The sequence below is a fragment of the Danio aesculapii genome, chromosome 17, assembly GCF_903798145.1.
Source record: "Danio aesculapii chromosome 17, fDanAes4.1, whole genome shotgun sequence".
NCBI lineage: Eukaryota > Metazoa > Chordata > Actinopteri > Cypriniformes > Danionidae > Danio > Danio aesculapii.
In genome coordinates, this window is record NC_079451.1 from 32,923,272 (window position 1) to 32,937,074 (window position 13,803).

Consider the following 13,803-nt stretch of genomic DNA (forward strand, 5'->3'; position numbering starts at 1 on the left):
TTCTTTATTATGGAAAAAGATTCTGTAGATAAATCTTAAAACGTCCACACTAAGGCAAACATGTTTTATTTTCACAGCAAGGTTATTTGAGGCTATTTGAACTAAAATTGGCTCTTCTATTGTATCACTGAAATCTTTTCACTTTTGGAACCATAGAGACAACAAGTACAGACTGATTGGGGCCAGTTTTACTGCAGGAACACACTTAAACTTGACTGATTGCACATATTTACAGCTCGTGCATTAATCATACCAGAATAAAGATTACTTTTTGTTTTTATTTTATCTTAAAAATTTATGTTTATTGGCATTGATGGTTCCATAAACAACCTTTGGCATATGTGGAAAGTTTCTGTTCCACAATATTATATGCTATTATATAATATTGTATTATATACTATATTATATCAATTTATAATGGGAAGAGACTCTTTAGATTAATAAAATGTTCTGCAATTAAATAAAAATATGTTTCTTTTATTACCAAGAACGGTAACGCTTTCTTTTACAACCCACAAAGTACATAACAGTGTACTTTTCTGTATGTATAGAATGTATGTGTAGGTATAAGGGAACAAACTGTAATGCTCAGGTAATAAGAGGGTAACAACCAGATATGCAAAACGCAAAGTACCGCATAAGTATATTGAATTTATGATGTACTTTTCTGTAAATTGCAAAGGAACAAACCATAATGTTTGGGTATTAAGGGGTATCAATAAGTTATTCAACATGCAAAGAACCGTGTAAGTATATTGAATTTACGGTGTACTTTTCTTTAAGTATTGTATACATATCAAGAATTATGCAAGGGTGGTGACAACCTAATGGTGTTTAATGAATAAAAGGTTTTACAACCTGTGAAATTATGAAACCTTATTGTATACTGTATGTTTAAATCTGCAATTCAATATAAAATATATTTCCATACACTACTTACCTTATGAGTATAAGTTTACTCGTCGATCTCACTACCGCCAGCAATGTCTCAACATCACTATCAACAAATAGGCTAACTTTGCATGATATAGGCCTACCATCAGGGTTCAATGCAAATTAAAACAGGCTAGCATCTTCACTGCTGTTTGCAGAGGGGGGGGGACCAACTGTTGCATTTCATTGAATGTATAGCTGATGTTTTATAGAAAAATGTAGTGTGTAATTTATATGTATACAATACTTAAAGAAAAGTACACCATAATTTCAATATACTTACACGGTTCTTTGTGTGTTGAATATCTTATTGTTATCCCCTTATTACCCAAACATTATGGTTTGTTCCCTTATACCTACACATACAGTACGTTCTTTATACTTATACTAGACGTACAGAAAAGTACACCTTAATTTCACTGTACTTCCGCGGTACTTTGCGTGTTGTAAAAGAAAGCGTTATCAAAAGAACACTAAATTTATAGTTCTTTAGTGAACCAAAAAAAGATTCTCTGTGAACACCTACTTCAAGAGTTCACACTTAGGGTGTTTTCACACCTGCCTTTCTTAGTTAGATTGGATTGCACTAGAGTTCGTTCCCCCTCTTGGTGCGGTTCATTTGGGCTGATGTGAATTTAGCAATTGCACTTGAGTAAGTACCAAAATCGGACCAATAAAATATACTGTGACCTCCTTGAAGAGGTGGTCTCTGTATGCTTACTAACGAACCCTGGAGCGGTTCGTTTGTGGTGAGAACATGATCCGAACTAGAACAGACCCAACTGCAAAAAGTACTGCACCTTTTTAGACTAATCCAGCTGTTGTAGTCCGATGAGCTGTGCATTATGGGATGTGAGGAAAAATATTTGTTGACAGCACTTTACCAACAATTTTAAACAGAGAGAGAGAGAGAGAGAGAGAGGGAAGACCATTACCTGATGGATCATTGGTAATATTTCTGGAAGATGATGTTGCAGTTTAGCTAAATTAATTCACACGTCCTCTTTAAGTGACTTTCGATGCTTCTTCACCGTTTGCAATGCATTAAAACATTGTTTTCCAGCCGCAGATGCGCTTGATTTTCGCAATGTATAGTTTGTCTAAAGTGATGTATACAAACTATATAATATACTATGACCAGGGATACAATCAGCCAGCGCAGTTGTCCCTCCATAGTATAAAGTGGCATTTTGTGTCTCGTTCACTTGTGGGAGTTCCATTGGCTAAAATAAATAATTCTGACCAATCGAAAAGCAGTTAAGGAAATACGTTCAATGACATCTGGCCAATGAGTAATGAAAATTTTGTCACCAGCAATCAGTGTGGTGTGAAAGGGACCCAAAAACAGCAGAAAAATGCTACAATGTATAATTTGTTGCCCTTGATACAGACCAACTGAACCGAACCACTGATATGAAAGCAACTTTTTAGATATTGTTTGATAATATTAGCATGCTGTCCCAGGAGAGAACCCTGAGCTCAGAGATAATTGAGCCCAGGGCTCCCGCCTGGTCATGAGCATGTAAGGTTATGAGATTAGGCATTTCTTGAGAGCTCCCCCTGGTAAAGGAGGAAAAGGGGGAGATGGAGTGGACGGAGGGATTCTTCAAAAAACTAAGATAAGGGAGTAATACTAGACGGGCTATTTATAGTGAGTTTGGATTAATCCGATTGGTTTACTAATGATTACAGATGACCAACTACGATCAATCATATCATGTGCTCCTCGAAATAAGTTTGTAAAACTTCACTTCGTGTGCCATTATTTTAAAGAATGTCACAGAGGTCATAATCATCTTTATTATTATTATTATTATTATTATTATTATTATTATTATTATTATTATTATTATTATTATTATTATTATTATTATCAGATTCGCTTGTACCATTGCTTCTTTACAAAGACTTGAGGTCATTACTATATTTCTAATAATATTTCTTAAAACATTGTTGAAAGAGTAAATCATGTTGTATTTTGTATGGTTAAAATAAACAGCTCTTCAGCTTCTTTAAATATTAGTTGTTGTTTTTTTTATCTGTATTCTTGTTCTGTTCTGTTTTACAGCCTGTTCAGCAGAAAGAGAAAAGGTGTGTAATATCTCATCTGATGAGCACCTGCAGCCCTTCAAGGACAAAATGGAAGATTTTCTAACTAAAGGTAAAAGAAAGAAAAAAGCACAGATATTTTTTTTATGGGGACATGGTGAAATGTTATAATTTGCTGATTTACTAATGTTTCTCTTTTTTTTTTGACATTATGAAAATTTATCTCTGTGGCATATTATGGATTTAAACAATAAACTAACGTAATATTAGCAGCACTGAGATATTAGCAACATACACTCACTGGCCACTTTATTAGGTACACCTTACTAGTACAGGGTTGGCCCCCTTTTGCCTTCAGAACTGCCTTAATCCATAGATTCAACAAGGTACTGGAAATGTTTCTCAGAGATTTTGGTCTATTTTGACATGATAGCATCATGTAGTTGCTGTGGATTTATTGGCTGCACATCCATGATGCGAATCTACCCTTCCACCACAATCCAAAGGTGCTCTATTGTATTGAGATCTGGTGACTGTGAAGGCCATTTGAGTACAGTGAACTCATTGTCATGTTCAAGAAACCAGTCTGAGTTGATTAGATATGGCGTGTTATCCTGCTGAAAGTAACCATCATAGGATGGGTACACTGTGGTCATTAAGGGATGGGCATGGTCAGAAACAATATTCAGGTAGGCTACTGGGCCCAAAGTGTGCCAAGAAAATATCCCCCATACCATTACACCACCATCACCAGCCTAAACCGTTGATACAAGGCAGGATGGATCCAAGCTTTCATGTTGTTGATGCCAAATTCTGACCCTACCATCTAAATGTTGCAGCAGAAATCGAGAGTCATCAGACCAGGCAACGTTTTCCCAATCTTTCATTGTCCAATTTTGGTGAGCCTGTGTGAATTGTAGCCTCAGTTTCCTGTTCTTAGCTGACAAGAGAGGCACCCAGTGTGGTCTTCTGCTACTATAGCCCATCCGCCTCAAGGCTCAATCTGTTGTGCCTTTAAAGATGCTCGTCTGCATACGTCGGTTGTAATGAGTGGTAATTTGAGTTACTGTTGCCTTTCTCAGCTGGAACCAGTCTGGCCATTCTGCTCTGATCTCTGGCATCAACAAGGCATTTGCGTCCACAGAACTGCAGCTGACTGGATATTTTCTCTTTTTCAGACCATTCTCTATAAACCCTATAGATGGTTATTCGTGAAAATCCCAGTAGATCAGCAGTTTCTGAAATACTCAAACCAGCTCGTCTGGCACCAACAACCATGCCACGTTCAAAGTCAATTAAATCACCTTTCTTCCACATTCTGATGCTCGGTTTGAACTGCAGCAGATCATCTTGACCATATCTACATGCCTAATTGCATTGTGTTTCTGCAATGAAATTGGCTGATTAGAAATTTGTGTTAACTAGCAGTTGGACAGATGTACCTAATAAATTGGCCGGTGAGTGTATTTCTTTTTTTTTTAAATAACAGAGCACTATTAAAATCTTCAGAGCAATAGGTTTTCTTTTTCAGATTTTAAATTGCTTTTATTTTTCATGCCAATGTATTTTCCAGCATAACCATCCAATAATTCCAAAAGGAATAATTATTTTCAAATATAGTTTTATTCAGTATTTTTTTTAATCAAAATATATACTTTCCAGAAAAACAGAAGAATCACAAAGTCGTTGTGCAACAGTATTGGCTAAATAAATAAAACGACATCACCCCTTCATCCGAACATGTTTTATTAAAGTGGAGCCATCCAAATGTTCCTTTACATGCATCACCCTGGGAATTAATTAAAGCCTGACTAATTTTGGGATGATGTACAGTGACCCTGTGTGAGAGGAGAGATGAGGTGCTGAGAAATAAATGTGACAGAGCCCACAATGATTCTGGGAAATACATCCAACCTGACCTGTTCTCGATCGCTTTACATTATTTGTACAAAGTTAACGACATGAAAAGTGAGAGTCCTTAATTGCATTACTTTCACTAATTTTACCCACGTTCCACCCCAGCGTGTTAATCACCTTTCAGTATTTTCTTTCTCTGATGAAGTGGAGCTGAACGATCCGGTGATTGTGTTTTCTTATAGCTCCTCTCCATCTTGTTTATTTGCCTTCTCTGTTCTCTGTCTCTGCTTCGATCCATCTCTGTTTGATACGGTTTCTGTCCTCTTGTTTATTTCCTCTAAATGTGTCTGACTCAACTGGCCTGATCTGTCTGTGGCACTGAAGACTGTTCCTGTCAACACTTTATTTTCCTCTACATTTCGCTGGCCTCTTTTCGTCTTTCGCACTCCAATCATCTTCAGTCACCATGTCGTAACCTCCTTTTTCCATCCCTCAACTTGGAGCGTCTCTGTATATCTGTCTCTCTATTTTTCATTCTCTGCTTCACGACAGGCTTTAGTGAATGCTGAATGTGTTGCCGTCTCTCTTTCTTTGTATTCAAATTGGTCTCGGTAACAAAAGCCACATGTGCTATGGCGGCAAGGGCAGCAGGGTGGGGTCTTAGCTGAACGTCTCTACTGCTTTGATCTAGAGACTCATGGTTCTCCTTCATGAGCTCTCAGATGGGTGACATGACCACGGAAAGACCCCCTTCAACACTGCCTCCAGTTAGAGAATGGAGATTGGAGGAAAAAAAAGACCCCGGCCTTATTTTGTGTTATTTGTATGATTCTGAAACTCCAGGAGGGTAACAGTCTCTGGCTCCAGCGCTTCAACCACTACTGTTTATTTTTCAGAGCATGAAATTAACTACAGAAAGGAGGAGAGGAGGAAAAAATGGAGTAAGGCGGGCGTGCGGATGTGTGTGAGAGATGGTCTCTGTGCTGTTTGGTCTACGCTTGCTCTGCTGATATCATTTTTAATGCTGTGCCATTTACACTGGCCTGCATGGTCACTGAGAAGCAATATGATAATCGATTTATCACGGCAACAGGTATAGAAGAAGAGATGGGGTGAACTCTAGAAGAGCTTCAGATGAGCCATTGTAGTACAAACAGTAGTGTGGCAAAACATTAGCACAATTGTAATGTGGGATGGTTATATACAGTTGAAGTCAGAACTATTAGCCCCCCTTTGATTTTCTTTTTTTTTCTTTTTAAAATTTTTCCCAAATGATGTTTAACAGACCAAAGAAATTTTCACAGTATGTCTGATAATATTTTTTCTTCTGGAGAAAATTCTATTTGTTTTATTTTGGCTAGAATAAAAGACGTTTTTATTTTTTTTAAACCATTTTAAGGACAAATTATTAGCCCCTTTAAGCTATTTTTTCTGATAAAACAAACCATTGCTATACAATATCTTGCCTAATTACCTTAACCTGCGTAGTTAACCTAATTAACCTAATTAAGTGTCATGGGCCAGGTTTGATCTGGGCTCCTCTATCCTGTCTGTTCTCTGTCTCAGCTGTTTCCTCTCACAATCAGCGCTGGCGCACACGCATTACTCACCTGTAGCTCTTTTCATCTGATTTCCCCCGCTACATATACTTGCCCTTTTGTGAAGCTGTTTTCCAGATTATTGTGTTTGATTATCTGTACACTCTGTGTGAATTCGCTAACTATAAATCTATCCTTCAATTAATACTTGTCTAAATCGAGTCTAGTCCAGTCTCGTTTAAGTAACCATCTTTTGCCATACCTGTGACCTGTGCAGCCACCCCGCTGTGTGGAGACCTCCTCACCTCCTTGCTCGCCAGCACCGGCTTTACATATCTGGGTTTCTATAGCGGAAGGCGTCATAGTTGGGAAAACTCAGAGCGCTGTGAACAGGAAAATACAACAAATAATTTTTTTACTAACATATTTGCTGAAATAATAGAAGAAAAACGCCACGATGGTGTTATCAAGTCTTTAAGAAAAAGAAAAAAAAATAGTGTGAGACTGATGACAGCAGCCAGAGGAGAGAATAAAGTCAAATTTACTCTCAGCCCCAAAGACGCTGCATTAGAAACACCTCACATTATTGCTAATTCGTTTTTTTAATTTGAAGCAAAGATGATATAATACATTCGTAAATGCATATAAATGTTCACACGTTTAAAAAAATAAATCAAAATATTAAAAACTTTCAAGGATTTGAGATGCTGATGACCATTAAACGAGTCATAACAGGGTTGTGAAAAGGGTCCATTAAGTGTTGTCTGGTTGCTGTTGTGTGAACTCTAGGGTGTTCCGAGTGGTTTCTAGCTGGTTGTCAAGTAAATGACAGGGATTTCCTTGTGGTTGCCAGGGTGTTGTCATGTGGTTTGTATAGTGCTCTTGGTTATTGTGTTGTAGTTAAAACAGGTTTGCCCCAAATCACGTTTATGTACTTTTCTATTACCTGTTGTACTATAAATATTCTAAGCATTGCATTCACAGCAAACATCTAAAAAGGATAAGTGCACTTTAAAAACACAGATAAACCAATACAATGAAGTGTGGAATATTGAACACATGTGGAAGAGGAGGAACTATTGTTGGACAAGGTTGAATTCCATCTGGGATGACACTAAACTCATGCTGAGGGAATTGGTCGTTTGCGCTAATGACTTTTTGGCAATGTGAAGGATTGCTAACGTTTTGCTCTGTGGTCGCATTGCTAGTGGATTGCCAAGTCATAGATAGGAAATTCTTTGTGGTTGTCCAGGTGTTGCTTTGTGGTTTCTTGGGTGTTCTCAGTTGACTGCAAGGTAGTTTTTGAGGAATGGCCTAAACTTGTGGGATTTTCCATGTTTAGAATGTCTCAATGCTTAGACCAGTTGGTGCCTTTGACCTTTTTTATTTATATTTTGATTAGAATGTGGTCTATATCAGTTGTTCTCAACCTTTTTATCACCGTGGACTGGTCAACGCTTGTCAATTTTACCGTGGACTGGGGGGATAGGGGGGGTTGTGTGGGGATGGGGTGGCTAGGTGACCATCAACAAATGACAAAACATTGTTGTCACTATGATACAAAAAATTGCAAAGCACTGCAGTGTTTTGGTGTTTAGTGTTTGTCTGAGATAATTAGTCTTACCAAAGTGTATATTCCGTACAAGCTGAAACTGATCGATCAATTCTTGTCACATGACTCGCGGTGAGCTCACAGGATTCATTCAACTGGGTGCATCACGCCGTGCACCTACATTGGAAATAAAGAACTTGTGCAAACTCTAGAAAAAACGAACGGCCCCTAAAAAGCCGCCATCATTTGGGCTCTCCAGTGGTTCATTTTCTTGCACAGACATGCTGGATGCACCTGATTTGTTGACAAATGGGTTGCAGATCTATTCCTTGGCAGTTCACAGGTCCTTTACTGGGCATTTTCCCCTTAGCAAAGAAACTTTCCAAAGTCACCTGTTTCTTACTTATTATGCTACTTATTATGGTGCTTGTGGGTTAAATTTGGGCCACTTGGGTAATTTTTCAAAATAAAAGACTTTTCAAAATAAAAGATCGTTCAGCCACAGATAATAAATAAAACGAAAATAATTAATGATTTCTTGTGCGGCCCGGTACCAATTGACCACTGGTCTATTTTATAAACTTTCACTATAGAAACTTCAAACTAACAAATGTCAATCTCTAAATGTCCTCATGTACCTGCCTCCATCATATATTTCCACATAAAGTCAATTTCATGTTCATATCACAAATGATGATGTTGGAGCCACACATCAAATTGCAATATGCTCAATAGCTCAAACACTTCAGTATGAGCTGTAATGGTAGCAATAACCGCTACCAATCATGATTTTCTAGAAGAACAAATGTATTGAGCAACATTTTAAATCAGTTTAATGAGCTGTAGATCTCATGTTGGGGCCAGAGGAGGTGGGAACTGAAGTGATCTGTGTTTTGGGGATTCTCTGGTTGCACAGAATTGGTTGCTGAGTGGTATGAAAAAGTGTAAGAACACTGGGCTCGTCATTCAATTTATTAGTGAATCGCAGGAGACTCTCCAAGCAGCAGTAAATGAAGTGACACTGACATTACTGCGGTAATGACTTCAGAGACCTGCTTCTCCTTCTGCAGTCCATCTACAGTATGCCTCATCAAATGTTCACAAGGAGAATATTCACAAATATGATTCACAATCATCTCCTCTTTGATATTTTATGTCAGCGGATTACAGCGGGCTTACAGTCAAATTTTGAAGGGCTCATGTATATCGCAAAAGATCATAACCTGAAAAGACCTGCGGTTTGTTTAAAACTGGAACTGGAACAAATCTTTGATAGCATTTTTTACGATAGCATGTTTCATTCGATGACAAGCAGTACATATACATATTTTAAAAGTATAAAACAATAGACGGTGTCACATTTACAGTGTTTCTGTCCTATTTCCCCCACAGCCAAAACTGAGCTGGAGCTCCAGGAAAAACAGCTCACTGACACGCAGAGGATGTAAGTATTCTTGCTGTTGTAATTGAGCCAGTTCTCTTGTTGACTTATTAGTACTGCATCATATTGGTGATGTTTTCTCTGAGTGTGTCCATCTCTCCTTCACACTCTTTACTATGTTTTTCCACCACTCCTGCTACTAATAGAGCAATTCACTCATATTGATTGACACTTAGTAGACTGTCTCTTTTCAAAATCTTGGCTCTCGAAGTGGAATAAAAGCAAACATTACACGTCAATTAATTTGAAAGTTCTTTGTATTCATGGTCTGACTGTCGCAGTTTCTTTTAATGCATACCAAAAGATTGCTGTGGGCGAAAAAGAAATTACACTTGTCGCTTTTTTGTGTAAGATCATTATTTTTACAAGCTAAAATTTCACATTTCACATGCTTAAAGCAAGCCGATCAATTTCCCAATTCCTCAGTGTAAACTTTCTAATCTTATTTGGTAATATTTTGTTCATAGTGTCATGCTTTTCTCTGAATGCTCTCCAGTTTTCTGGAGCTGAGCGTGTTTTTCTCGGTCAAGCCTAAGGCAGGAGAGAAAGAGGTTTCACCGAACACATTCTTCACAGTGTGGCACGAGTTTTCATCAGATTTCAAGGAGCTGTGGAAGAGAGAGAATAAAAACCTCCTGCAGGAGCGGTGAGGAGTAATTTTCTTCTTGTTACCGCTTCGTTTGCCTGATTGTTTTCAATTCAGCTCAATTCATCTTTATTTCTAGAGCACTTTTACAATGTAGATTGTGTCAAAGCAGCTTAACATAGAAGTTCTAGTAAATTGAAACTGTGTCAGTCCAGTTTTCAGAGTTTAAGTTCAGTTTAGTTTTGTTCAGTGTGGTTTAATTTTCACCTGCTGAAAGTCCAAACACTCAAGCAAATCCATTGATGCGCAGCTCCACAAGTGCCAAACCAAGCAAGCCAGTGGATCATTTTTTTTTGTATACCTTTCAGGTTGAAAGCTGCAGAAGAGACTTTCAGACAAGCACGAGAGAAGGCTACCTACAATGTTAAACCTAAACATGCATCAGGAATCGTACGTTTTACTAACATTACAAACAAAAAAAATTTCTTTTTAATTCGATTCACATTATAAGCAATGAGCAACTCTAAATCCTTAATACTGCATGATGTTTTGTGGTTCTTCCCTCTCACAGAAAGCGAAGCTGGGACAGAAGATGTGAAATTCTGCTATACCGAATCCCTCATGACTTGTTTATGTGTCTGTTTGTTCTTTCTTTTTTCATAATAAGTTACTTCAGCGTAAACTTAATAGCCATGATATTAAATGTTTAATGTTATTGTATGATCTGAATACATTTGTCATTTCTGTATTTTTAATAATGACAATCCAAGCTTGAAGTGCCCATAAAGTTCAGAAACTTTACCTGTTTGGTAACACTTTATTTGAAGAGGCATTCATAAGACTGATGTGACACCTTTATAGTTATCACATGATATATAACACAAATATGGCTTTATTCAAGCTGATGAAAACTGTAATTGTCAGTAGTTAAGTTAGGTCTTTTTAAATGCAAAGATGACATTGTTTATTGTCTTTATGACAAACTAACATTACCAAGACAATATCCGTAACTCGTCAAAAATCTGTCATAAACATGATTGCCATGTGGTCCTTATAATCATTCATTCATTTTCTTTTTGGCTTAGTGCCTTTATTAATCAGGGGTCGCCACAACAGAATGATCCACCAACTTATGCAGCAGATGTTTTACGCAGCGGATGCCCTTCCAGGTTCAACCATTACTGGGAAACAACCATACACCCTTGCATTTACACACATACACTATGGACAATTTAGCTTATTCAATTCATCTATAGTGCATGCCTTTGGACTGTGGATGAAACCGGAGCACTTGGAGGAAACCCACGCGAACACGGGGAGAACATGCAAACTCCACACAGAAATGCCAACTGACCCAGCTGGGGCTCGAACCAGCGACCTTCTTGCTGTGAGGCGACAGTGTTAACCACTGGGCCACCGTGTCGCCTGTCCTTATAATCTGTCATGCATATTTTCTGATCACTTTTTCAGTGGAACAATCTGAAAATTGTCATTAAAATTGTGAATACTCTGTCAAATCAATTAAATAAGTAAATAAGTAACAGCATACTGTAGTTGAGGCCAAGACAAATATGAATGGTACTGTTATACAATGCATGACGCAATTATAATGGCCTCATGACACACACAAATAGATCACAACCTGTCTTTGTGAATGTCAAGTTGTCATAACAAAGAAATCTCATACAATGCCTACTTTGCATTCAAAAAAACCTAACTTAGCTAATGACACGTTAAGACAATTGTCATATCATGAATATAAAGTTTTATTCATGTCTGTGTCAAATTCATGAATAAAAAAGTCGTATGAACCCCTTCAAGTAAAGCATTAAACCTTTATTTAGGTCATACGCTACATTGCTGCAACATCTATTTTATCCTCTGACAAAAAAAACATACTCTGATTGGTTAACTACTTGCAGCCATGTCGGAAATAAAAACAAGCCTCTACCATTACTGAAAAAAGTAATGCCCCTTACCATATACTGCATATTTCTATCAAAAAACATGTGTGTATGCCTATCAAGTGGGTATGAAACAAGTCTAAATAGTTTTTTGACCCTAATATAACTTGACAGTATTGTGAAACATAAAGATGTATACATACATCTTTTTTGCCTTTGTTATGACAGGAAAAGTATATTGACAGGAAGGGAAAATGGAGAGAGAGGGGTGATCAGGAGATTTGCGTGTAGGGACTCAAACTCTGCACCCCCAGCATGCAGTTGTCCTCTATGTGAGCGCAGTGTAGGCTGTCAGGTCTTAAAATGACCTGATCCTGAAATATGTTGTATGGTTAGCACTGTCGCCTCATAGCAAGAAGGTTGCTGGTTTGAGTCTTGGCATTTCATTGTGGAGTTTGCATGTTGTCCCTGTGTTAGCAGGGGTTTCCTCAGGGTGCTCCGGTTTCTCCCACTGTCCAAAAACATGCACTATAAGTGAATTGGACAAACTAAATTTGCCATCTTGTATGAGTGTGTGTGTGAATGCAAGAGTGTATCGGTGCATTCCAGTACTGGGTTGCGGTTGGAAGGGCATCCGCTGTGTAAAACAAATGCTGGAATAGTTGGTGGTTCATTCTGCTGTGGCAACCCCTGATAAATAAGGGACTAAGCCGAAGGTACTGTAAATGAACGAATGACTGATTATCTGATCTGAAAAAAAAGAAATTATTTTGGGGTCAATTGTTTGGGAAGTTTTTTTTTTTTATATTCATTCATTTATTTTCCTCCGGCTTAGTCTCTTTATTCATCAGGGGTCGCCAAAGCGGAATGAACCGCCAACTTATCCAGCATATGTTTTAAAAATATATATTATTTCTCCTTGGTTAAAACTCTCCTGAATGTGTAATTAGCATCACAACTGAAAGACAAAAACTGCTCCTCAATGTAGCAAAATCATTTATCCAATTATTTTTGGGCAGAAATTACATAACTGTTTAATAATAAAATTAGCTAAATCATAGAAATAATGTCAGGACCCATAATGAAGGGTGACAGGCAAGTTTTTTTTGTTGCAGGGATGAACTCCCTTTAAAACTAAAAAGATAACTTATTCTCAGTTTTACAAATGCACTTTTTAAGTATCTAATATAATCAATGGCCAGCACACGGAATATATAAACGTGCACATTTGTTTTAATATTTTCTGTAGTAAAAGATGTCATGTCATATGTATTTACATGGTGTAAAACAGTGTTTCCCAACCCTGTTCCTGGAGGCACACCAACAGTACATATTTTGGATGTCTCCATTATCTGACCCATTCATTTCAGGTTTTAGAGTCTCTTCTGATGTTATGATAAGATGATTCAGGTGTATTTGATTAGGGAGAGGTTGAAAATGTGGACTGTTGGTGTGCCTTCAGGAACAGGGTTGGGAAACACTGGTGTAAAATACCAAATTTTTTATGTGAAATGTTAAAAGCCATAATATTTGGTAGAAATATAGCAGATAAAAAAATCTGTCTTTGTATGTTTTTGCTTACCTGGGTGTCACTGCCATTTAAGAAGAACTTAATGCAAAATGATAATAATACTACAATTAATAATGATGAAAAAGAAGCAATGGCAATTTCCAGATATATTGTTTGTGTGTTTTGTTGGCTCATATAGAGGGGGCAAAAATATATACAGTTGAAGTCAGAATTATTAGCACCCCTGTATTATTAGCCCCCCTGTTTATTTTTATTTTTATTTATAATACCCAATTTCTGTTTAACAGAGAGATTTTTTAACACATTTCTAAACATAATAGTTTTAATAACTCATTTCTAATAACTGATTTATTTTTTCTTTGCCATGATGACAGCAAATAATATTTTACCAGATATTTTTCAAGACACTTCT

The 13,803-nt window shown here is 37.3% G+C and overlaps 1 protein-coding gene across 2 annotated transcripts in view; it reads left to right on the forward strand.

Annotated features, from left to right (window-relative positions):
* Nucleotides 1–12,329, forward strand: part of fmn2a (formin 2a) — a 63,311-nt gene extending 50,982 nt beyond the window's left edge. Inside the window, exons 13-17 of one of the 2 annotated variants that reach the window (XM_056476704.1) lie at nucleotides 3,002–3,094; nucleotides 9,322–9,373; nucleotides 9,867–10,016; nucleotides 10,325–10,406; nucleotides 10,528–12,329. In XM_056476704.1, coding sequence (XP_056332679.1) covers nucleotides 3,002–3,094; nucleotides 9,322–9,373; nucleotides 9,867–10,016; nucleotides 10,325–10,406; nucleotides 10,528–10,554 — 404 coding nt within the window. In that variant the 3' untranslated portion in view covers nucleotides 10,555–12,329. Of the gene's footprint in view, nucleotides 1–3,001; nucleotides 3,095–9,321; nucleotides 9,374–9,866; nucleotides 10,017–10,324; nucleotides 10,407–10,527 lie in introns of those variants that run through there. The other variant, XM_056476705.1, reaches the window with a different exon arrangement.
* The last annotated feature ends 1,474 nt before the right edge of the window (nucleotides 12,330–13,803 follow it).